The following is a 26,073-nucleotide window of genomic DNA, read 5'->3' on the forward strand; positions in this document are numbered from 1 at the left end:
CGCCCACTCTCTTCCGGACGTGTACAGTGGGTACGAGGCGTGGAGTCGAGGTTTAGCCATCGTGTTTTATTCAACAGTTGATTACAGGCGAGAGTTACGACGATCTCAATCAAAGTAAGGTAATCTAAATGCTCTGTAAGTCAAATATGATTTTCTCGTCAATATATTCACGACATTATGGTAGCCTATAAGTTAAGTGGGTATAGACAACTATGACATGTACAAATAATGATCGTTTTAGCGCCATTCTTACTTTCACTTTGACTCAGTTATGACGTAACAACTTGTAGTTTCGTCGCGGTCGTTTCTTCTTTTTAAAACCGGAGAAACAAAAAGTAAAAGTAAATAGATATTAAACCTTGCGGTCACCAGGCGGTTGAATAGTCCCTCGGACCGAGCTGTTCAGGCGCCTGGAAGACGGTGGTTTGAGCTCTAGGATGAGACGAGTCAGTCATGGTGGAGCTTATGGAATCCTACATTCAACTTCTGTCATCCAATAACCAAATAATATCTAGAACAGGAGGTAGCCTAATGAAGATAGGCTGCTGATATGTTTATCACTCATAAGTCAGATGTAGCCTACAAGTCCAACTACATCGGGGCTTTTGTCTTCAGTAGCCTACTTTCACGAGTTGCTGGGCTGATTTGCTTTTTCTGTTTTTCTGGCTTCAATTTGAAACACTTGACTTACTTTTTGTTTGTCCGATTATAAAAGTTATAGAAATTAAGGTGGGCCTACACGGATTAATTTGTCTTTAATGCCCGTGCGGTAGGGTGACCAGACGTGGGACTGTCCCCGGTTTCCGGGGACAGTCCCCGGTTTCAGTCATAGATATATATAGGCTACTCACTAGATATCATAGATATATATAGCCTACTGACTAGATATCACCTGAGCTGCCCTGATCAGTGGAACATATACGTAAATTCCGCCGCCACCTTGAATCATTCAATCATTCATCATTCATCTTGAATGAATGAATAGACCTGAAGAATAAGTCCCGCCTCCGAGGCTCCCGGTTCCCTCGGTCAAATGTCTATGGGGAATAGCATGGGGGTTTATGAATGATCGTACGTAACAAACTCTGTAGGTGGCGGAGAAGTAAATGCTGCGTCACGTTTTCAACTACAACCGTTTTCATCTAGTTTCAACTGGGTTTTTGGATTTTTGGTGCCGTTAAGCATTAATAATTGTTTACTTATTTAACAGCACAGACAATCCAAAAACAGTCGAAACTAGATGGAAAATGTGTGTAGTTCAAAACGTGACGCAGCTTTTACTTCTCTGCCACCTACAGAGTTTGTTATGTAGGCTACAGGGATGGAAATTAACACCCGCCACACGCCATTTGCGGGTGGATTTGTATGGTGGCGGGTGAATTGTGTCACTTCACCCGCCACTGTGTCGGGTAATACTTTCCAATAGGCCTACGTCGTAACTAATTCATTCACTTTTCAACCGTTAACCTTCAGTCAAAAATGTCACTAATCTACAGACTTGTATATTCAATAATATCCAAACGAAATGTCGATAGCATTTATATTAGTGGTGGGCCGTTATCGGCGTTAACGTGCTGCGTTAACGCGAGACTCTTATCGGGCGATAAAAAAATATCGCTGTTAATCTATTCTCAAAGTTGAACTAACCAGAAGCTGAGTAGGCTATTTAATAAAATATGCTGTCCATCATCGCGCCATATGCTGGAGACAATGTAGCAATGATAATAGAAACAACTTGGGTGAGCGATGACACGTTTTGGGTTGATCGTGACATCAGAGCGTCAAAATAATTGGTGTTGTTGTTGTAATAATCCAAATCGTCCTCCGAGCTGCCCGCCTTGGTACGGCGGTAGGCGGACGCGTACCAGCCGTCTGCCGTCAACGCCGGCCCCACCGCCGCCCCGGCTGCCGCGACGCGCACCGGGGACGAGCGTCCCGTGGACCTGTAGCGAGAGCGCGTCCCGGCGCCGTTATATTTTCCCGCGTTTGAGTTTCTGATAGTAAGCGTGTAGTAGGCTAAGTTATAGGCCTACTAGAGTTTGTGATGCATTTTGGAAACAGGAGATGAGCCCCTGGTCTAATGCGCCACCTGGCTTGAGAAACCCGTTCTCAAAGACTTACTTTTAGTCATTATTTAGGTAGCACACACAAATTATGAATGCCTTCGGCAGAATTCAAATGAGCCATTTTAATCTAGATTAATCTAGATTAATTCCAAAAAAATTAATCTATGCCCACCACTAATTTATATTCATTCAGAATCACAGTCTAACGGAGTCCTTTTCAGTTGACTTCACGTTGACACTCGAGCGAGGGGACGTTCAGCAGTGTTGCCAGATTGGGCTGCTTTTTGAGGATCAGACAGTGTTGCCAGATTGGGCTACCTTTTGAGGACGTTCAGACGGTGTTGCCAGATAGGGCTACTTTTTGAGGACGTTCATCAGTGTTGCCAGATTGAGCTACTTTTTGAGGACTTTCAGACAGGGTTGCCAGATTGGGCTGTTTTTCCAGCCCTATTGTGCTACTTTTAATCACGCACCGGCTCCGCTATTCTCTTCAAGAGAATACCATTACTAATACTATTAGTAATACAAATTCAGCTACTATTACTTCAGTATTTCAGCTACTTCTACTATTTCAGCTTCTACTACTACTTTCAGATTCTTCTGATGGAAAAAAATATGTGTATGAAAAACACTTCTTATCTATTGTTACTATTATATTGTTTAAAATGTATGCATACATCAAAAAAATATAGCGTATAAAAAGTGGCTGGTAAAAAAGATGAGTGGCTGGTCGATTTTTAAATCTACCAGCCACAGTGGCTGGTGGGCAAAAAAGTTAATTTCCATCTCTGGTAGGCTACGATCATTCAAAAAACCCATGTTATTTCCCATAGACATTTGACTGAGGGAACCGGGACTTATTCTTCAGAGGTCTATGTCGATGGGACAGAAGTCCTTTCCCAGTCTAAATCACTCTAAAACGCCTTTTTTTTAAAGGAAATCTTCAATCGGGTCGGGTCAAACGTGTGTTTGTGTTAATGCTAGTAAAAAATAAAGAAAAATAAAAAAAAATATATATTTTTTTTACTATCATTACACGTCTGACCTATGTCAGAAACCAACCCGCTTGAAGATTTCCTTAAAATAAGGCGTTTTAGAGTGATTTTAGAGTGACCGGGAAAGGACCTCTGTCCCATCGACGTTCATTCATTCAGGTGGATGGTTACCCCGCGGCAAGATGGCGGCATTGTTGACGCATGCTTAGAAGCCGAATGCGATATCTAGTCAGTATCTATATTATATGGTTTTCAGTGACCTGTCCCCGGCTACGGCTGCCCCCCCCCCCCCCTTAACAATCCTGTCCGCCAGGGTAAGGGCAGTGTCCCCGTTTTAGTTTTCTATGACAAAAACACTACATGTTTGGAGGTTTTTACACCGCAGAACCCAAAATGTCCCCGGATTTTGTCTCAGAAATCTGGTCACCTTACCGTGTGGCCATCTTCCAGGAATGGGAGAGGCATGGATTAAAAAAAAAATCTGTGTATCTTCCGTTCAATCCATATCCGTTTGGAAATCAAAACACGGATAACGAAAATTTACCTGTTGTGATCGACAGGACAAACCAACTTTAATCTCTTTCAAACTGTATATTAGTTTGGGTGTTAGGTAAAATACAAGCGTGACTAACACTATAAGTAAACCTTCACCTCTCTCCAGATATTTATTAACTGCTCGTGGTTTTCTCTCTCCCCAGGTATTGCAGAGCTTCAATCCATTTAGAGGAGCTGCCTGGCAGCATGTGGGGCCCATATGTTTTGAATGAAAGCATGTCAAGTCAAAACCATACGCCTAATTTTTCTTCAATATAAAATACTTGTTATATATATAATATTGTTTGAATACTGACACAGAGCCGCTCAAGTTGGCTGCCATTGAAATATGTTAAACAGTTTGATGGTTGAGGCTCAAACAAATTGGACGGCCATGTCCATTTCCAATGCTCAATTGATGTTAAGTCTATATTTCCTTTTACTTAATTTAAATGTAATTGGCAATGCTATTGCATCAGCAAAGTGTCGCCAGGCAGAATACCAAGTGGAAGGTCAATGTTGTCCAACCTGTCCAGCTGGTAAGAGTCTCTGAATTCGCTAACTAGCTGTATAAATCAAGTTATAATGTGTTGAATGCAGCCCACAGAAGGTCTGATTAAGCTCGTTTACTAGCTTGTATAATTGGGGGTCAAGCAGCGAAGCTGCGAGACAACCATTGTTTTTGTATTGTTTCCTATTATTGGGGGTCAAGCAGCGAAGCTGCGAGACAACCATTGTTATTCTACGTTTTCCTATTATTATTATTGGGGGTCAAGCAGCGAAGCTGCGAGACAACCATTGTTATTCTACGTTTTCCTATTATTATTATTATCCTGTCATTGGAGTCTATGGCAGCCCATAGAACCCCATGGTAAAAAGTTGTGAAATTTGGCACACTGATTCAGGACAGTCCCATAAGCCCTCACAGCAAATTTGAGGTCGCTAGCCCATGAGCTCTAGCGCCACCAACAGGTCAAAGTTGGACATGCATTCAAGTTCATAACTTTTGACCCATTCATCCAATATTCACAAACAAGACATCATTGGAATCCTTGGGCCAAGCCGAGTTCAACGCACCCTATGACGTCATTTTGCGTCATGATAGATTTTCCGCCATCTTGGTTTATGTCAAAAACCTTCAAAATGTTTCACACATCACAAATTTTGTCCAATCATCTCGAAACTTGGCACAGATCATGTTCAGACCATGCTTTACAAAAGTTATCCAACAGATTTTTGAATTTCAAAACCGTTTGGCCGTGACAGCCAATCAAATTCGACCGCAAAGCCGCCAAACAGGAAGTAAGCCTGTTTCTCAGCAGCCCTTTGACATATCATAACCAAACTTGGTAAATAGACCCATGACATCATCACGGAGACGCTCATTAGGTTTGGTGACCTTTTACCTCTAGGGGGCGCTATAATTAATGAATATGTGTTTTAACTCTTCTCTCTTCACATGAGTATATTTCAAACAAATTTCCAATGTCTGGTGATACTATGAGACCTCCCCATAGAGCTGGTAAATGAATTGTCACGAAAATATCCACGACAGCCAATCAAATTCGACCACAAAGCTGCCAAACAGGAAATAAGCCAATTTCTCAGCAGCCCTTTGACATATCATAACCAATCTTGGTACATAGATCCATGACATCATCATGGGTACACTCAATGAATTTGGTGACATTTGACCTCTAGGGGGCGCTGTTATTAATGAATATGTGTTTTAACTCTTCTCTCTTCACATGAGTATATTTCAAACAAATGTTCAATGTCTGGTGATACTGTCAGACCTTCCCATATAGCTCATGAAGTATTTTTCATGGAAACATCAGAATTTGGCCACCGTGTTGAAAGTTGTCAAAATCAATAGTACATATCCACGGGCCACAAATTCTGTCGAATCTTCATGAAACTTACCATACATGATCTTCAGACCAAGCTGAACACTTGTGTCAAACAGCTTTTTCAAATTCACAACCGTTTGGCCGCGACAGCCAATCAAGTTTGACCACAAAGCCGCCAAACAGGAAGTAAGCCTGTATCTCAGCAGCCCTTTGACATATCATAACCAAACTTGGTAGTTTATGTTTTAATTTTGTTTAATTAGTTTATCAGCTTGACTCCCTCAACACTGCTCGCAGTTTTAATTATTATTAGGGACCGAGCCAAACTTGGCAAGGACCCTATTGAAACCCTCGTGTTTCTTCTTATTAGGGACCGAGCCAAACTTGGCAAGGACCCTATTGAAATCCTCATGTTTATTCTTCTTCTTCTTCTTATTTTTCCTCATCTTCGACTGCATTTTTCCCCCCCTGCACATATTCGAAAACTCATTTTTATTTGGCACATTTTGTGGGACTGGTGAAAAATTTGATATTCTAGCCCTCAAATTCACATTCGCCCTTAGGTGGCGCTATACCAACTATGCCAAAATTTCAACGTTTGCACAAGCATAACTCGTCACCGGTTGGACCTAAACTCATGAAACTTTGCACACATATGCAAATCCTCATAATGAAGAAATTTGCAGATACTAACTTAGCACTTCCGGTAGCCAGATTTCCCGCCATTTTGAATTTAGTTAAAAACAGTAAATTCCCCAAGGATCCCAGGTTTTTCGACTTTGACATAAATCCTTTGGCACATATCATCTATGGCCCATTATCTTCAATCTGACATAAGGATTAGTCTGTAGGATAAATTTCAAAGTACCCATGAGCCATTGAGTTCAAAAAGGGGTGTGTTTTTCACCCCAAAATTAGTAAATTGCACATATCTACATTAATTGGACTCCTATGGTGTTGAACCTCTCTACTAAAGTTGTTCATAATCAAATTCTGAACAAGATTAAGTCAACACTTTTTCAAATGGGGCGTGGCATCGAAGTGGGCGTGGCCCGATACTAAAATAGCCACAGTTCATAGACGCAATGTTTGATTTGAGCGGGACCAATTCAATGGCCGTTAGGTACCAAAGTTCTAACTGCTCAATTAAAATTAAGTCGATTGAAAAAACAACATGGCCGCCAGAGGAGGGTCGATCACTCTGCGGAGATCATAATAGTTATAAATATGAAATTCACAGGACACGTGTATACTGGTGCCGGTAGCTCACATACCAAAAATCGTGTTTCTCATGTGTGTAGCGCCCCCTACAGGAACTTTAAAATGCAGCCCCTACGTCACGTTTCACCAATATGTATGAAACTCGGTAAGCACATACAAGGTCACAATATCTACAGAAAAGCCTCTTGGACCCATGCCCCAAAACCCACCGGAAGTCGGAAATTTTAATTTTTTCATTTTCACTCTCGGCGGCCATTTTGAATTTTTTTCACTTTTTGGCCTTGTATTTGAATGAACTCCTCCTAGGGAATTTATCGGATCTGCTTCAAAATTGGTCAGTACAGTCAATAAATGGTGCCGAACCAACGCCGTGCTATTTGTGACTGTACGTTGAAGGGCGTGTCCGTGGCGTGCCGTCAAAGTTGGCCATTTTTGAATTCCGTCGCCTTGTATTTGAACTAACTCCTCCTAGGGAATTTATCGAATCTGCTTCCAAATTGGTCAGTACAGTCATGAAATGGTGCTGAATAAACGCCGTGCTATTTGGGACTGTACGTTGAAGGGCGTGTCCGTGGCGTGATGTCAAAGTTGGCCATTTTGAATGGAATTTCACTTTTTCGCATTGTATTTGAACAAACTCCTCCTAGGGAATTTATCGCATCTGCTTCACAATTGGTTAGTACAGTCAAAAAATGGTGCTGAACCAACACCGTGCTATTTGTGACTGTACATTGAAGGGCGTGGCCGTGGCGTGCCGTCAAAGTTGGCCATTTTTGAATTCCGTCGCCTTGTATTTGAACTAACTCCTCCTAGGGAATTTATCGGATCATTGATGTAGGGTTAATAATGTTAGTTAAAGTTGTTACAACATGTAATTCAGTTAAATGTGCTCTTACATGTTAATGTCAAAACAATCAGTAGGACACCACAGGGCACCTCTGCTTCTACAGATTACATAAATTTGCGAATTTTTTTTAAAACTGCGCTTTTTTTAAACTGCGCGCAGTGATGAACGGGACCTCGTGCCGGCTTGCGGCTGCGTCACGTGCGGTCCTAACATGTGCACATCTTGCCAGCACACATGTTACGACGGCACGTGACGCGGCCGCAAGCCGGCGCGATTTTTTTTTAAAACTGCGCGCAGTGATGAACGGGACCTCGTAGTGGCGGCTGCAAGCCGGCGCGAGGTCCCGTTCATCACTGCGCGCAGTTTTAATTATTATTTTTAGCAACTTCGACTGCGTTTTTCCCCCCCTGCACATATTCGAAAACTCATTTTTTTTTGGCACATTTGTGGGGACTGGTGAAAAATTTTATAATCTGGCCCTGAAATTCACATTCGCCCCTAGGTGGCGCTATAGCAACTGTTCAAAAGTGCAAACTTTGCACAAGCAGCACGCGTCACCGGTTTGACCTACACTCATGAAACTTTGCACACATATGCATATCCTCATGATGAACAAAAAAGTCTCTTGAACTGAACACTTCCGGTAGCCATATTTTCCGCCATTTTGAATTTAGTTAAAAACAGTAAATTCCCCAAGGATCCTAGGTTTTTCGACTTTGACAAAAATCCTTTGGCACATATCATCTATGGCCCATTATCTTCAATCTGACTTAAGGATTAGTCTGTACAATAAAGTTTAGAGCACCAATGAGTTCTAAAAGGGGTGTGGTTGAAACCTCGAAAATAGTTAATTGCTCATATCAACGTCAAGTTGGACGCCTATGATGTTGGCCCCAATACAAAAGTTGTTCAGAATCAAATTCTGAACAAGATAAAGTCAACATATTTTCAAATGGGGCGTGGCATCGAAATGGGTGTGGCCTGACACTAAAATCGCCACAGTTCATAGACGCAATGTTTGATTTGAGCGGAACCCACTCAGTGGCCGTTAGGTACCAAAGTTTTAACTGCTCAATTAAAATTAAGTCGATTGAAAAAACAACATGGCCGCCACAGGCTCTGGTGTCAGGGTAAATCACTGTGCGGAGACCGTAATAGTTATGAATATGAAATTCACAGGACACGTGTAGACTGGTGCCGATAGCTCACATACCAAAATTCGTGTTTCTATTTTTTGTAGCGCCCCCTACAGGAACTTTAAAAAGCAGCCCCTGCGCCATGTTTCACCAATATGTATGAAACTCGGTATGCACGTACAATGTGGCAATACCTACAGAAAAGCCTCTTGGACCCATGCTCCAAAACCCACCGGAAGTCGGAAATTTTAATTTTTTCATTTTCACTCTTGGTGGCCATTTTGAATTTTTTTCACTTTTTTGCCTTGTATTTTAATGAACTCCTCCTAGGGAATTTATCGGATCTGCTTCAAAATTGGTCAGTACAGTCATGAAGTGGTGCTGAACCAAAATCGTGCTATTTGTGACTGTACGTTGAAGGGCGTGTCCGTGGCATGCCGTCAAAGTTGGCCATTTTTGAATTCCGTCGCCTTGTATTTGAACTAACTCCTCCTAGGGAATTTATCGGATCTGCTTCAAAATTGGTCAGTACAGTCATGAAGTGGTGCTGAACCAAAATCGTGCTATTTGTGACTGTATGTTGAAGGGTGTGTCCGTGGCGTGATGTCAAATTTGGCCATTTTGAATGGAATTTCACTTTTTCGCATTGTATTTGAACGAACTCCTCCTAGGGAATTTATCGCATCTGCTTCACAATTGGTCAGTACAGTCATGAAATGGTGCTGCATCAAAATCGTGCTATTTGTGACTGTACGTTGAATGGCGTGGCCGTGGCGTGCCGTCAAAGTTGGCCGTTTTGAATTCCGTGGTCTTATTTTCGCTTTTTTCCCCTTGTATTTGAACGAACTCCTCCTAGGGTATTTATCGGATCAGCTTCACAATTACTCAGTACAGTCAAAAAATGGTGCTCAACCAACGCCGTGTTATTTGCGACTGTACGTTGAGGGGCGTGTCCGTGGCGTGCCGTCAAATTTGTCCGTTTTGAATTCCGTGGTCTTATTTTCGCTTTTTTCCCCTTGTATTTGAACGAACTCCTCCTAGGGAATTTATCGGATCTGCTTAAAAATTGGTCAGTACAGTCATGAAGTGGTGCTGAAACAAAATCGTGCTATTTGTGACTGTACGTTGAAGGGCGTGTCCGTGGCATGCGGTCAAAGTTGGCCATTTTTGAATTCCGTCGCCTTGTATTTGAACTAACTCCTCCTAGGGAATTTACCTCATCTGCTTCTACAGATTACATAAATTCGCAAATTTTTTTTAAAACTGCGCTTTTTTAAAGCTGCGCGCAGTGATGAACGGGACCTCGTGCCGGCTTGCGGCTGCGTCACGTGCGGTCCTAACATGTGCACATCTTGCCAGCACACATGTTACGACGGCACGTGACGCGGGCGCAAGCCGGCGCGAATTTTTTTTAAAACCGCTTTTTTAAAACTGCGCGCAGTGATGAACGGGACCTCTTACCGGCTTGCGGCTGCATCACGTGCGGTCCTAACATGTGCACATCTTGCCAGCACACATGTTAGGACGGCACGTGACGCGGCCGCAAGCCGGCGCGAGGTCCCGTTCATCACTGCGCGCAGTTTTAAAAAAGCGGTTTTAATTATTATTATTATTATTATTTTCCTGACATTGGAGTCTATGGCAGCCCATAGAACCCCATGGTAAAAAGTTGTGAAATTTGGCACACTGATTCAGGACAGTCCCATAAGCCCTCACAGCAAATTTGAGGTTGCTAGCCCATAAGCTCTAGCGCCACCAACAGGTCAAACATTATTTTCATTCAATGGGAGTCTATGGCAGCCCATAGAACCCAATGGCAAAAGGTTGTGAAATTTGGCACACTGATTCAGGACAGTCCCATAAGCCCTCACAGCAAATTTGAGGTCGCTAGCCCATGAGCTCTAGCGCCACCAACAGGTCAAAGTTGGACATGCATTCATGTTTATAACTTTTGACCCATTCATCCAATATTCACAACCAAGGTATCATTGGAATCCTTGGGCCAAGCCGAGTTCAACGCACCCTATGACGTCATATTGCGTCATGATAAATTGTCCGCCATCTTGGTTTATGTCAAAAACCTTCAAAATGTTTCACACATCACATATTTTGTCCAATCATCTCGAAACTTGGCACATATGTTGATCAGACTATGCCTCACAAAAGTTATCGAACAGATTGTTCAAATTCAAAACCGTTTGGCCGCAACAGCCAATCAAATTTGACCACGAAGCCGCCAAACAGGAAGTAAGCCTGTTTCTCAGCAGCCCTTTGACATATCATAACCAAACTTGGTACATAGACCCATGACATCATCATGGGGACACTCATTAGGTTTGGTGACCTTTGACCTCTAGGGGGCGCTATAATTAATGACAATGTGTTTTAACTCCTCTCTCTTCACATGAGTATATTTCAAACACATTTCCAATGTCTGGTTAAACTATGAGACCTCCCCATATAGCTAGTAAATGATATCTCACGGAAATAACCGCGACAGCCAATCATATTCGACTGCAAAACCGCCAAACAGGAAATAAGCCAATTTCTCAGCAACCCTTTGACATATCATAACCAAACTTGGTACATAGACCCATGACATCATCATGGAGACACTCAATGAATTTGGTGACCTTTGACCTCAGGGGCACGTCAAACAGGAAGTGAGCTCATATCTCTGCAAGGCTTTCATGTATCCAAACCAAACTTGGCTCATAGACTTATGACCCTATCCTGATGATGCCCAATGAATTTGGTGACCTTTGACCTCTAGGGGGGGCGAATGTGATCGTATCTCAGTCAATCCTTTATTTTTTGACGTGCAACTTGTTGAAAGTGCTGAAGGCCGTGTGTTTGGCCTGTTAGATCTATCTTTTATGTTTTAATTTTGTTTAATTAGTTTATCAGCTTGACTCCCTCAACACTGCTCGCAGTTTTAATTATTATTATTATCCTTCAATGGGAGTCTATGGCAGCCCATAGAACCCCATGGTAAAAAGTTGTGAAATTTGGCACACTGATTCAGGACAGTCCCATAAGCCCTCACAGCGAATTTGAGGTTGCTAGCCCATAAGCTCTAGCGCCACCAACAGGTCAAACATTATTTTCATTCAATGGGAGTCTATGGCAGCCCATAGAACCCAATGGCAAAAGGTTGTGAAATTTGGCACACTGATTCAGGACAGTCCCATAAGCCCTCACAGCAAATTTGAGGTCGCTAGCCCATGAGCTCTAGCGCCACCAACAGGTCAAATTTGGACATGCATTCATGTTTATAACTTTTGACCCATTCATCCAATATTCACAACCAAGGTATCATTGGAATCCTTGGGCCAAGCCGACTTCAACGCACCCTATGACGTCATATTGCGTCATGATAAATTGTCCGCCATCTTGGTTTATGTCAAAAACCTTCAAAATGTTTCACACATCACATATTTTGTCCAATCATCTCGAAACTTGGCACATATGTTGATCAGACTATGCCTCACAAAAGTTATCGAACAGATTGTTCAAATTCAAAACCGTTTGGCCGCAACAGCCAATCAAATTTGACCACGAAGCCGCCAAACAGGAAGTAAGCCTGTTTCTCAGCAGCCCTTTGACATATCATAACCAAACTTGGTACATAGACCCATGACATCATCATGGGGACACTCATTAGGTTTGGTGACCTTTGACCTCTAGGGGGCGCTATAATTAATGACAATGTGTTTTAACTCCTCTCTCTTCACATGAGTATATTTCAAACACATTTCCAATGTCTGGTTAAACTATGAGACCTCCCCATATAGCTAGTAAATGATATCTCACGGAAATAACCGCGACAGCCAATCATATTCGACTGCAAAACCGCCAAACAGGAAATAAGCCAATTTCTCAGCAACCCTTTGACATATCATAACCAAACTTGGTACATAGACCCATGACATCATCATGGAGACACTCAATGAATTTGGTGACCTTTGACCTCAGGGGCACGTCAAACAGGAAGTGAGCTCATATCTCTGCAAGGCTTTCATGTATCCAAACCAAACTTGGCTCATAGACTTATGACCCTATCCTGATGATGCCCAATGAATTTGGTGACCTTTGACCTCTAGGGGGGCGAATGTGATCGTATCTCAGTCAATCCTTTATTTTTTGACGTGCAACTTGTTGAAAGTGCTGAAGGCCGTGTGTTTGGCCTGTTAGATCTATCTTTTATGTTTTAATTTTGTTTAATTAGTTTTTATTATTATTATGCTGCCATTGGAGTCTATGGCAGCCCATAGAACCCCATGGTAAAAAGTTGTGAAATTTGGCACACTGATTCAGGACAGTCCCATAAGCCCTCACAGCAAATTTGAGGTCGCTAGCCCATGAGCTCTAGCGCCACCAACAGGTCAAAGTTGGACATGCATTCAAGTTCATAACTTTTGACCCATTCATCCAATATTCACAAACAAGACATCATTGGAATCCTTGGGCCAAGCCGAGTTCAACGCACCCTATGACGTCATTTTGCGTCATGATAGATTTTCCGCCATCTTGGTTTATGTCAAAAACCTTCAAAATGTTTCACACATCACAAATTTTGTCCAATCATCTCGAAACTTGGCACAGATCATGTTCAGACCATGCTTTACAAAATTTATCCAACAGATTTTTGAATTTCAAAACCGTTTGGCCGTGACAGCCAATCAAATTCGACCGCAAAGCCGCCAAACAGGAAGTAAGCCTGTTTCTCAGCAGCCCTTTGACATATCATAACCAAACTTGGTAAATAGACCCATGACATCATCACGGAGACGCTCATTAGGTTTGGTGACCTTTGACCTCTAGGGGGCGCTATAATTAATGAATATGTGTTTTAACTCTTCTCTCTTCACATGAGTATATTTCAAACAAATTTCCAATGTCTGGTGATACTATGAGACCTCCCCATAGAGCTGGTAAATGAATTGTCACGAAAATATCCACGACAGCCAATCAAATTCCACCACAAAGCTGCCAAACAGGAAATAAGCCAATTTCTCAGCAGCCCTTTGACATATCATAACCAATCTTGGTACATAGATCCATGACATCATCATGGGTACACTCAATGAATTTGGTGACATTTGACCTCTAGGGGGCGCTGTTATTAATGAATATGTGTTTTAACTCTTCTCTCTTCACATGAGTATATTTCAAACAAATGTTCAATGTCTGGTGATACTGTCAGACCTTCCCATATAGCTCATGAAGTATTTTTCATGGAAACATCAGAATTTGGCCACTGTGTTGAAAGTTGTCAAAATCAATAGTACATATCCACGGGCCACAAATTCTGTCGAATCTTCATGAAACTTACCATACATGATCTTCAGACCAAGCTGAACACTTGTGTCAAACAGCTTTTTCAAATTCACAACCGTTTGGCCGCGACAGCCAATCAAGTTTGACCACGAAGCCGCCAAACAGGAAGTAAGCCTGTTTCTCAGCAGCCCTTTGACATATCATAACCAAACTTGGTATTTTATGTTTTAATTTTGTTTAATTAGTTTATCAGCTTGACTCCCTCAACACTGCTCGCAGTTTTAATTGGGGGTCAAGCAGCGAAGCTGCGAGACAACCATTGTTATTCTACGTTTTCCTATTATTATTATTATTATTATTATTATTATTTTCCTGACATTGGAGTCTATGGCAGCCCATAGAACCCCATGGTAAAAAGTTGTGAAATTTGGCACACTGATTCAGGACAGTCCCATAAGCCCTCACAGAAAATTTGAGGTTGCTAGCCCATAAGCTCTAGCGCCACCAACAGGTCAAACATTATTTTCATTCAATGGGAGTCTATGGCAGCCCATAGAACCCAATGGCAAAAGGTTGTGAAATTTGGCACACTGATTCAGGACAGTCCCATAAGCCCTCACAGCAAATTTGAGGTCGCTAGCCCATGAGCTCTAGCGCCACCAACAGGTCAAATTTGGACATGCATTCATGTTTATAACTTTTGACCCATTCATCCAATATTCACAACCAAGGTATCATTGGAATCCTTGGGCCAAGCCGAGTTCAACGCACCCTATGACGTCATATTGCGTCATGATAAATTGTCCGCCATCTTGGTTTATGTCAAAAACCTTCAAAATGTTTCACACATCACATATTTTGTCCAATCATCTCGAAACTTGGCACATATGTTGATCAGACTAGGCCTCACAAAAGTTATCGAACAGATTGTTCAAATTCAAAACCGTTTGGCCGCAACAGCCAATCAAATTTGACCACGAAGCCGCCAAACAGGAAGTAAGCCTGTTTCTCAGCAGCCCTTTGACATATCATAACCAAACTTGGTACATAGACCCATGACATCATCATGGGGACACTCATTAGGTTTGGTGACCTTTGACCTCTAGGGGGCGCTATAATTAATGACAATGTGTTTTAACTCCTCTCTCTTCACATGAGTATATTTCAAACACATTTCCAATGTCTGGTGATACTATGAGACCTCCCCATATAGCTAGTAAATGATATCTCACGGAAATATCCGCGACAGCCAATCAAATTCGACCGCAAAACCGCCAAACAGGAAATTAGCCAATTTCTCAGCGACCCTTTGACATATCATAACCAAACTTGGTACATAGACCCATGACATCATCATGGAGATACTCAATGAATTTGGTGACCTTTGACCTATAAGGGGGTGAGTGTTATCATATCTCAGTCGATCCTTTATTTTTTGACGTGCAACTTGTCGAAAGTGCTGAAGGCCGCGTGTTTGGCCTGTTAGATCTATCTTTTATGTTTTAATTTTGTTTAATTAGTTTATCAGCTTGACTCCCTCAACACTGCTCGCAGTTTTAATTATTATTATTATCCTTCAATGGGAGTCTATGGCAGCCCATAGAACCCCATGGTAAAAAGTTGTGAAATTTGGCACACTGATTCAGGACAGTCCCACAAGCCCTCACAGCAAATTTGAGGTTGCTAGCCCATAAGCTCTAGCGCCACCAACAGGTCAAACATTATTTTCATTCAATGGGAGTCTATGGCAGCCCATAGAACCCAATGGCAAAAGGTTGTGAAATTTGACACACTGATTCAGGACAGTCCCATAAGCCCTCACAGCAAATTTGAGGTCGCTAGCCCATGAGCTCTAGCGCCACCAACAGGTCAAAGTTGGACATGCATTCAAGTTCATAACTTTTGACCCATTCATCCAATATTCACAAACAAGGCATCATTGGAATCCTTGGGCCAAGCCGAGTTCAACGCACCCTATGACGTCATTTTGCGTCATGATAGATTTTCCGCCATCTTGGTTTATGTCAAAAACCTTCAAAATGTTTCACACATCACACATTTTGTCCAATCATCTCCAAACTTGGCACATATGTTGCTCAGGCCATGCCTCACAAAACTTATCAAACAGATTCTTCAAATTCAAAACCGTTTGGCCGCAACAGCCAATCAAATTTGACCACGAAGCCGCCAAACAAGAAGTAAGCCTGTTTCTCAGCAGCCCTTTGACATATCATAACCAAACTTGGTACATAGACCCATGACATCATCACGGGGACGCTCATTAGGTTTGGTGACCTTTAACCTCTAGGGGGCGCTGTAATTAATGACAATGTGTTTTAACTCCTCTCTCTTCACATGAGTATATTTCAAACACATTTCCCATGTCTGGTGATACTATCAGACCTCCCCATATAGCTAGTAAATGATTTTTCACGGAAATATCTGCGACAGCCAATCAAATTCGACCGCAAAACCGCCAAACAGGAAATAAGCCTGTTTCTCAGCAACCCTTTAACATATCATAGCCAAACTTGATACATAGACTCATGACATCATCCCGGGGACACCCAAACAATTTGGTAACCTTTGACCTCAGGGGCACGTTAAACAGGAAGTGAGCTCATATCTCTGCAAGGCTTTCATGTATCCAAACCAAACTTGGCTCATAGACTTATGACCCTATCCTGATGATGCCCAATGAATTTGGTGACCTTTGACCTCTAGGGGGGCGAATGTGATCGTATCTCAGTCAATCCTTTATTTTTTGACGTGCAACTTGTCGAAAGTGCTGAAGGCCGCGTGTTTGGCCTGTTAGATCTATCTTTTATGTTTTAATTTTGTTTAATTAGTTTATCAGCTTGACTCCCTCAACACTGCTCGCAGTTTTAATTTATTTTGGTATTTAAATTAAAAAAAAAAAAAAGTCTACATAGTCAATTGTTTTCTGTCCTACAGGTATGCATGTTAAAAAACATTGCACAGAATTCACAAGTACATCATGTGCATCTTGCAAAGAAGGTACTTTCAAAGATGGCGACAATGGGCGTGAAAAATGCTTTTTATGTAAACATTGTGATGCAGGTACATTTTCACTTTTCATCTTATTATTTCACAAACCCCTTGATAATATTACAAATATCAGGGTTCAAGACCCTGATGGCTCAGTGATATGTACCATGTCATTTAACATTTGTTTGTTTATGTTTATATCATAGTTGTGTTGTCCATGTTGATATCAGAAGTTGTGTTGTTCATGTTTATATCAGAAGTTGTGTTGTTCATGTTTATATCAGAAGTTGTGTTGTTCATGTTTATGTCAGAAGTTGTGTTGTTCATGTTTATATCAGAAGTTGTGTTGTTCATGTTTATATCAGAAGTTGTGTACTCTCAGGTTGTCTCAGGTTGTAACTCTTGTGATTGACAGGTCTCGGTCTGAAGGTGAAGAGGTCGTGTACATCAAAATCAGATGCTCTGTGTGAGACCCTGGATGGATTCTTCTGTAGTGACTCTAACAGAGGAGGATGTAGGGCCGCTCAGAGACACACGGTTTGCCGTCCTGGTCATTACATCGGTCAAAGAGGTTGGTGTTTAGATATATACTGTGCTTCAACATTACAACATCACAACTGTTCAGACCATATCTGAGAATAGTCGTGTTTTAATAAAACATGATTATTCCTACAGGAACAGCATATAAAGACACAGAGTGCCTTCACTGTACTGATGGAACATTCTCAAATGGCACATCGTCATGCCAACCCCACACAAAGTAGGTGGAGTTCATTAAACAATCTATACATGCAGTACAATAATGGTATGTTAAGAATTAGGCTTGGGCAAAATCCAGGGGCGTAGCTATGGGCGATGCTTCCAGTGCAACGCACCAGGGACCACGGGGCCCCCGGGGGCCCTAGAGTAAACACGAGGAGAATGACACAACATTACGATGAGCTGTGCGAGGATGATTTATTATGAGGAATGGATTATTTTTGATTATTTGCGTTCTGTGTTTGATCGTAGGCTAATGTGTCAGTGATGCAAATAGTCACTGTCCGTGGTTCTAATAATGGTTGTGTGTGCGTCCTTTTCCCTCTCTGCTCGGACTTGAATGTGTTGTGTGACGTAGGGATGCTAAGTCACTGTCCATGGTTCTAGTAATGATTGTGTGGCTGTAGGCTCTAGGCCCTATGGGGAGCGGATGCATGTTCATCGTGCGTGGGGGATGGCTGAGGGCGGATGGCTGGGGGCCCAGCCATCCACTTGCACCGGGGCCCAGTGCAACGAGGCTACGCCACTGGCAATATCTCATGTACTGGTGTGGCTCTGGTACTTAGAGTACATACCATAGTCATGTTATATACTTGACTGTTCTATTTAAACATAAAAATGTCAGAATTACATATTGTTAAAATGGTCATTAATGCTTGACAATATATAGCTTTGTTACCATTTGACGGCAGACCGTCTGGTGACACAGGCTGTCCACAGGGGGGCGCCAATACCATTTTATCCAAAGCGGCGTACAGTGAATTCAGACAAAGGTAGATACAGGTCATAAGGAGCAGGTAGGGGTCAGGCATCTAGCTCAAGAACATACCTGTAGGCCTACAGCTAGGTTGTGGTAATTTAACCTTTGGACCAGAAGTCAAACACCCAAACCAATCTACTATCCTGCCTCCAGGATATGATCTACACAACACACCCTGAAACTAAACCTGTTGTCTGGTCCTTCTCATTTCAGATGTGAATCTGTTGGACGGACACTGATAGAACCAGGAACTGATTCAACTGATTCTGAATGTGGAGAACATGGTTCACAGAGAGGACTAAAGGCAGGAATACTCATAGTCATAGTATTCATCATAGTAGTTATAGTATTATAGTGTTATTGTCACTACGATTTTTTTGGGAAATAAAATAAAAAGAAGTAAGCAATTAATTATACTCTATCTAGCCAAACTCAGATATGGTGTGGGACATGTGAGGCCGTCTCAAACTGTTGTGGAAGACTGTTTATTTTTACATTCAATATTCTTATCTTTCTTATATTTTAAATGTTTGACTCAAGTTAAGAAATAATCGTTCATGTGAATTATGCAAAGTTCAATGCAACAACCGTTGTTGAGGAATGCAGAAGAAAACAAATGTGCAATAGCTGAATGACTTGACTTGACTTGACTTGAGTCAGGGTTTGTAATCATTTGCATATGAAGGGTTTGACTTTAAACATATTGAAAATGTTCATAATGTAAATTTGTACCTTTACCGGTAGTAGTAGTTGTTGCAGTTCAGGGGCAGCAGTATGCAGGGGCAGTAACAGTGGGCTAAGCAAGCTTAGTTCCCAGGGATTGCAGGGATTCTTGTGGGAGTGTGTGTGGATGATGGCTGGCTTAAGCAGCCTCACCATGCCCAGTCTGATTGGACTGTGATTGGACGGTGAGTGAGGCTGCACACCTGTTGCACATTGAGAAGTCACGGTTGTGCACAGGTTGGCCGTCACGACACACTGGATCCCCCGCATGGCGGTGGGGCACCCTAACCGTGTTCCTTGCCTGTGAAACCTTCAGTTTACCGGCCTCCTACACCACACCCCGTGTTCTTTGTTTGGAGGAGCCCAAGAAAAGGCACCTAGGTGGAGAGTGGCGGGGACTTTACTGCAACTCCATATATGAATGTATAGGCTTCACGCATGTAGCAGGCACGGAAGAAACAAGTTGGATTTGAGGAATGGGGGGGCTTTATGTTTAGCAAAAGTGTGTGTGTGTGTATGAAGTACATTTTTATATTTAGTTGGGTGTCTTTTCAATCCAACCTCCTTTACCGGAGTGGCCTACAGCTTATTGAGAAAGGGGCGTGTAGGTGGATGGTCCACCTAGCTGTACGATTCGTTATAAGCCTACCAGTTGGTACAGGCACTGGGCAGGCTGGTAAACTGGTTTATCCACCATACATCTAGGTGGACACTCCCACTTGGGATGTCAGTAAAAAGTCGCAGGGCTGGTTTTGAAACGGCTTGTAATGGCTAATCACACCTAGTGGTAAAATAAGGTCCTTTAAGCGTAGGTATGACGTATGAGTTTATAGTAAATCTATTTCTGCCTTGCAGTGGCGGTTTTAGGCACTTTATTTCATGACACATGGGGGGGGCGGCACGGGCACACGAGAAAAAAAAATCATCCGCGCCGCGAAGCGGATTTCTATTATCTATCATATTATCACTGTGTGGGGAATTGGCACATTGGCGCCCCCTCCGGCTGCAGGCGCCCCCTCCGGCTGCAGGCGCCCCTGCGTGAACAGTTCACCTCTGCGTCTCCCCCGGTGGAGTCGAGGTTTAGCCGTCATGTTTTATTCAACAGTTGATTACAGGCGAGAGTTACGACGATCTCTATCAAAGTAAAGTCATCTAAATGCTCTGTAAGTCAAATCTGATATTCTCGTCAATACATTCACGACATTATGGTACAAGTTAAGTGTGTATAGACAACTATGACCTTGTATGACCACCATGGCCATTCTTACTTTCACTCGGGATTTGAGAAACGGCTTTTGACTCGGTTATGACGTAACAACTTGTAGTTTCGTCGCAGTCGTTTTTTTCTTTTTAAAACCGGAGAAACAAAAAGTAAAAGTTAATAGATATTAAACCTTGCGGTCACCAGGCGGTTGAATAGTCCCTCGGACCGAGCTGTTCAGGCGCCTGGAAGACGGTGGTTTGAGCTGAGACGAGTCAGTCATGGTGGAGCTTATGGAATCCTACATTCAACTTCTGTCATCCAATAACCAAATAATATCTAGAACAGGAGGTAGCCTAATGTATCCCAATGAAGATGGACTATGTTTATCACTCATAAATGTATGTTTTTAATCGCATCAAAAATAATAAGCACTAGATCACGGTGAAGTCAGATGTACAAGTTCAACTACAAGTCCAACTACATCGGGGCGTTTGTCTTCAGTACTTTCACGAGTTGCTGGGCTGATTTGCTTTTTCTGTTTTGCTGGCTTCAATTTGAAACACTTTTGACTTGCTTTTTGTTTGTCCGATTATAAAAGTTATAGAAATGAAGGTACACGGATTAATTTGTCTTTAATGCCCGTGCGGCCATCTTCCAGGAAAGGGAGTGCCATACAAAAAAAATCCATGGGGAACACAAACTGCGTTCTGATATTTTCAAACCTTTGTTCAAGTTGTTCAAGTGTTACAGAAACAAGTTACCACATCTAACTGCTATATTTTCTTCTATCTCTCCCCAGATTTCTGAAGTTCAAGAAGAAACATGCATTTAGCTAGGGGGCCCATATATTTAGAAAGAACACATGATAAAAAAAAACAAAAAACTTATTTAGCCGTGATAGATAAACAAGTCTTGCAATGACACACAGCCGCAGAACTGCTGTCAATTCTTTTTAGTTTGATGGTTGAAGCTCATGCAAAGGGACCACCATGTCCTTACAAATCATTTTAACAATATGTTTAGGTGTCGGTTATTTAGTTGGCCATTCTGCTATAGAATCAGCAAAGTGTCCCCCGGATGAATACAGAGTGGGATTAGAATGTTGCCCGTCATGCCCTCCTGGTAAGAACCACATTTCTGAATAATTATATGGATTCAAAGATATAATCAGATTGAAGAAATACAAATTCAACGTTATCTTTTCAACAGGAAAGCGTGTTTCTAAGGACTGCACAGAGAGACGCATTACACAGTGTTCATGGTGCCCCAATGGTACTTTCCAAGCAGGCCGTAATGAACAGAAGCAATGCTCCTCCTGTATAAAGTGTGACGCAGGTACGTCTGTTATTTAATGGAAATGCCCCCCATGCAACCCCCATATGTTGTGTTGATGAGAACGTTGTGTTGTTCATGTTTATATCAGAGAAGTTGTGTTGTTCATGTTGATATCAGAAGTTGTGTTGTTCATGTTGATATCAGAAGTTGTGTTGTTCATGTTTATATCAGAAGTTGTGTTGTTCATGTTTATATCAGAAGTTGTGTACTCTCAGGTTGTCTCAGGTTGTAACTGTTGTGATTGACAGGTCTGAAGGTGAAGAGGTCGTGTACATCAACATCAGATGCTCTGTGTGAGACCCTGGATGGATTCTTCTGTAGTGACTCTAACGGAGGTGGATATTGTAGGACCGCTCAGAGACACACGGTTTGCAGTCCTGGTGAATACATCGGTCTAAGAGGTCTGTGTTCTATATATGCTGCACATCAACATTAATTATAGCTGTAATTAATGCAATTTTTTGCAACATTTTCTGTCACAAATCTTCACACCAAATCTGAGAACAATCTTGGTTCAATAAAACATGTATATTCCTACAGGAACAGCAGATGAAGACACAGAGTGCCTCCAATGTACTAATGGTACTTTCTCAAATGGCACATCATGCCAACCACACACAAAGTAAGTGGAGTTAACTAATTAATCACGATTAATCAAAGCATTATCATTGGATTTGGCAGACCTTTTTTTAATCTATTGAAAGCTCACGCTTTATATGTACACTACATTACATGACATTAATGGTGAGTATTAGTATGTATATTGGTGTATTTTTTATTTGATAGCCCATGAATACATACAGCAGTCATTATGTTTATAGTTAACTCCTCTATTAATCATACAAATGGCATAATTACATTTGCAAAAGTATCATTAATGCTTGACAATATATATAATTGACTATTTAGTCATTTCTCCAAAGCAGTGTACTGTGAATTCAGTCACAGGTAGATACAGGTCATTAGGAGCAGGTAGGGGTCAGGCATCTAGCTCAAGAACATGAACGTACCTGAAGGCCTACAGGAAGGTTGTGGACATTGGGGATCGAACCCAGTACCTTTTAAACCTGGAGTCCAACACCCAGTCTACTATCCTGATATACAAGACACACCCTGAAACTAAACCTGTTGTCTGCTCCTTCTCCTTTCAGATGTGAATCTGTGGGGCTGGAACTGATGAAACCAGGAACTGATTCAACAGATTCTGAATGTGGAGAACATGGTTCACACAAAGGACTAGTGGCAGGAGTAATATCAGGAGTCATACTGGTAGTAGCTTCAATGGCTTTAATAATCATGGCCATTATTCAGAGGAAGAAAATAAGAGGTAAGTGTTGCATTAAACTAAAACGTGTAACATGAAACTCTAACACGTATCATGGTTACAGTAAACTAACATGTATCATGGTTACATTAAACTAACATGTATCATGGTTACATTAAACTAACATGTATCATGGTTACATGAAACTAACATGTATCATGGTTATGCTGAATGATATTGACTGCTGTCCTGACATGTTGCTGTATTGTTTATCTCTTTATAGCATTGGTTTATAGAAGACGTGATAAGGTAAGTGTTATTACTGGTTTGATACAGAACACAATATGATGATGATGATGACCTTGTAATGAACCCAATGTTGATATTTCATTCAAATTTTATTTTATAGAAAAGGGGAATTAACAATACAGACTATAAACTTGGTAAGTTCTTATTCAACTCGTTTCACTTTGTAAATGAGTAACAGATAATTTATTAATATCTAATATCAATATAATAGTGATGTGCAAGGGTTACTGACTCACACCAAGTCAAATGATATCGCTGTGATTCAAAACATTTCATCCAATTGTACCAGAGAGTCAGAGCCTACCTAGCAGAGGGACCAGAGTGGCAGACCTACTGAACAACATAATCTAGATATTAGATTATAGAATGGAGCTATCCATGTATATAAGACACTACTCTCATAGCTGGGGCGATGTGGCCAGCATAACGTCAGCTCAGTGGCGTTTATAACGTAGCTCACTGAGTCGTCATGACAACACAGAGCAGGGACAAAGGGTAGAAAGACTTCTGTCCTTGTTTGACCACGATAATGGCAGCCGTCTCCCTACACGTATTCAGTCTGTCAAGATGTTCTTCTGTGTAGAGGCTGATTCAGAATGGAAACATGCGATCTAAAATACAACGATTAAAAGTGTAATCAGTAACGTGTGTGTGTGTGTGTGTGTGTGTGTGTGTGTGTGTGTGTGTCCTCATCTCCACCTGAGAGTACCCAGCTGCAGAGCTGCTCCACTGGGCTTCAGTCTTCAGTGAGTGTTGCTGCATGTGGAGGCCGGCTGTGTGTCCTGACTCTCTGCTGCCTTCTCTTCCAGTATCTACTACGGACCATCCTGGACCAACCGGGGACCAACAACAACCTACCACAACTACCGCTGCTGCTACTATAGATGATCATGATGGTGACCAGAGTCTGGGTCCAGCCCCGCCCTCCAGCCCCAAACCTAATGGATCTGTGTCAGTCACCCCCCTCAGTCTGGTGCCCCCCTCCCCCTCCCCCTCCACCCCACTCAGTCTGGTGTCCTGGTCCAGCCTCCCCCGTCTGGGTCTCCCCTCCACCTCCAAGTCAGCCAGAAGGTTTCCCTCCAAGTCAGAATCAAGTTGCCTTGAAAATCCCAGCGACCGTGTTTCACTATTGATGGATAACGACGTTGTAGAAGAAGAAGTTCCACCAGTTCGTGAAAATCGGGATCAACCTGGAAGTGAATCTGATGCCTTAAACTCACTAAAATCAGTCCCCTTCAGGAGAGACAATGGAGTCGCCAAGGCCACCCCCCTCAGTCTGACGCTCCCCACCACCTCCCAGTCAGCCAGCTGGTCTTATGTTCGCTCCATGTCGGTACCAAGTCACTTTAAATTCCCAAGTCCCAGGGACAGTGTTTCACTATTGAAGGGGAATGACATTGCAGAAGAAGAAGTATTGCCAAGTGAGTCTGATGATTCAAACTCAGACACTAGAGGAGGAAATACACCAGTCTGATTCCTTCCTGATGCCAGCTTCCACAGGAGAAGAGGCGTGGTGTGTTTATCATCATTATTAGATCAATCCTCACATTATTCTTTATTATTCTTTTATCTTTCTCTGTGAGCCATATATTATATATATATATATGTGGCTCAGCGCAAAGCCAAGTGAGGGGTTAATAGATAGTGTGAGGTGTGCTCTGTGAGGCGTCCTGGGATATGATGGTAACGTTGGGAATGTTTTTATGGAAATGGGCGAGAGGAAGCACTTGTCTTTGAGACCAAATTTTTTGTATGATACTTTCAGATGTTTTTACACTATTTTCTATTCTCTGTAGAGAATGAAGCTATGCTTCCCTGCTAAACTTTAAGTGCTTTAATTTTATTGAAGGTGCAAGAATTCAGGTGCTAAACAGTTTCTCAGCTCCACTTTAAGTGAAACATAGCCTGGTACTCCATGGGTCTCTACGAATTCAGTTCTTTGCTTAGGAAATTTACTTTCCTAACGAGATGACCCGGAAAAATGTTGTTAGAATTCTAAAAATGCTACGGAAAGGTGCCTCGATGCAACCTTTAACCCACCTTCAGCATAGGTTACTCCTGACCAACCTGTACGAAAGGAAAGGAGATGTTTGTTGCCCATAATCCTTTACAGCGGCAATATTAGTAGAAAATGTGACATTTTAAGATCGTTTCATTATTTGAATGTGTTTTGATGACATTTCTAGAGGTACAATTAATGTGAATTCTATTTTCCTAAACTTCAGCCAGTGAATGTATGTGATGTTCTGTATTGTGGCGATCACGGCCGTGGTCGCCGTGTTCCGGGTGCCGCAAAGGATCCTGGGAGAGTTCGGACTATCGCAGTGGAGCTGTAGCGCCCTCCTGGGTCCTCAACAATCGACAACTGACGGGCGATTACAGCGCGGTGGCGCTGGGGTCGGTCGGAATCGACACCACCACTACCAAGGCGGACATGTTGGTGGGTTGGTCCGTGTGTTGTTTGATTGACACGTGGGTGTTTTAAATAAAGACAACTCTCGTCGTCGTGCGGTGACTGGGGCACGAGAGTTGCGAACTCAAGTTAACCCGGGCTCACGTCTGGTCATTCCCGGGCTGTGCACCACAGTAAATTAGTTAAAGGGTCGATATATTATGCCACCAGGTGTGATTGTGATTAGTCGTTACAAGCTGTTTGATAATCTGACTTTTGCTGTGTTTTAGTGACATCACAACTGGGCGTATCCTCCTAGACGTGTGCTGGATAGATCAGTCTACCAGCCTACCCAGTGGACTGCAGTAAATGTTGTTTATCTATCCGTC

General features: G+C 42.2%; 1 protein-coding gene across 1 annotated transcript; it reads left to right on the plus strand.

Moving 5' to 3' along the window:
* Positions 1-26,018, plus strand: LOC311359675 (uncharacterized protein; the record flags this gene model as incomplete). Its single annotated transcript, XM_084479733.1, has 16 exons — positions 1-135; positions 3,760-4,134; positions 16,885-17,010; positions 17,354-17,509; positions 17,614-17,698; positions 18,671-18,761; positions 21,184-21,506; positions 21,594-21,719; positions 21,968-22,120; positions 22,260-22,341; positions 22,871-23,046; positions 23,267-23,292; positions 23,393-23,426; positions 24,102-24,713; positions 25,590-25,732; positions 26,004-26,018. Exons 7-16 carry the CDS (start codon positions 21,374-21,376, stop codon positions 26,016-26,018), a joined length of 1,500 nt encoding a protein of 499 aa, XP_084335859.1. The 5' UTR covers positions 1-135; positions 3,760-4,134; positions 16,885-17,010; positions 17,354-17,509; positions 17,614-17,698; positions 18,671-18,761; positions 21,184-21,373.
* Positions 26,019-26,073: the final 55 nt, after the last annotated feature.

This window comes from Micromesistius poutassou, assembly GCF_964030765.1.
Source record: "Micromesistius poutassou genome assembly, chromosome: 15".
NCBI classification, from domain to species: domain Eukaryota; kingdom Metazoa; phylum Chordata; class Actinopteri; order Gadiformes; family Gadidae; genus Micromesistius; species Micromesistius poutassou.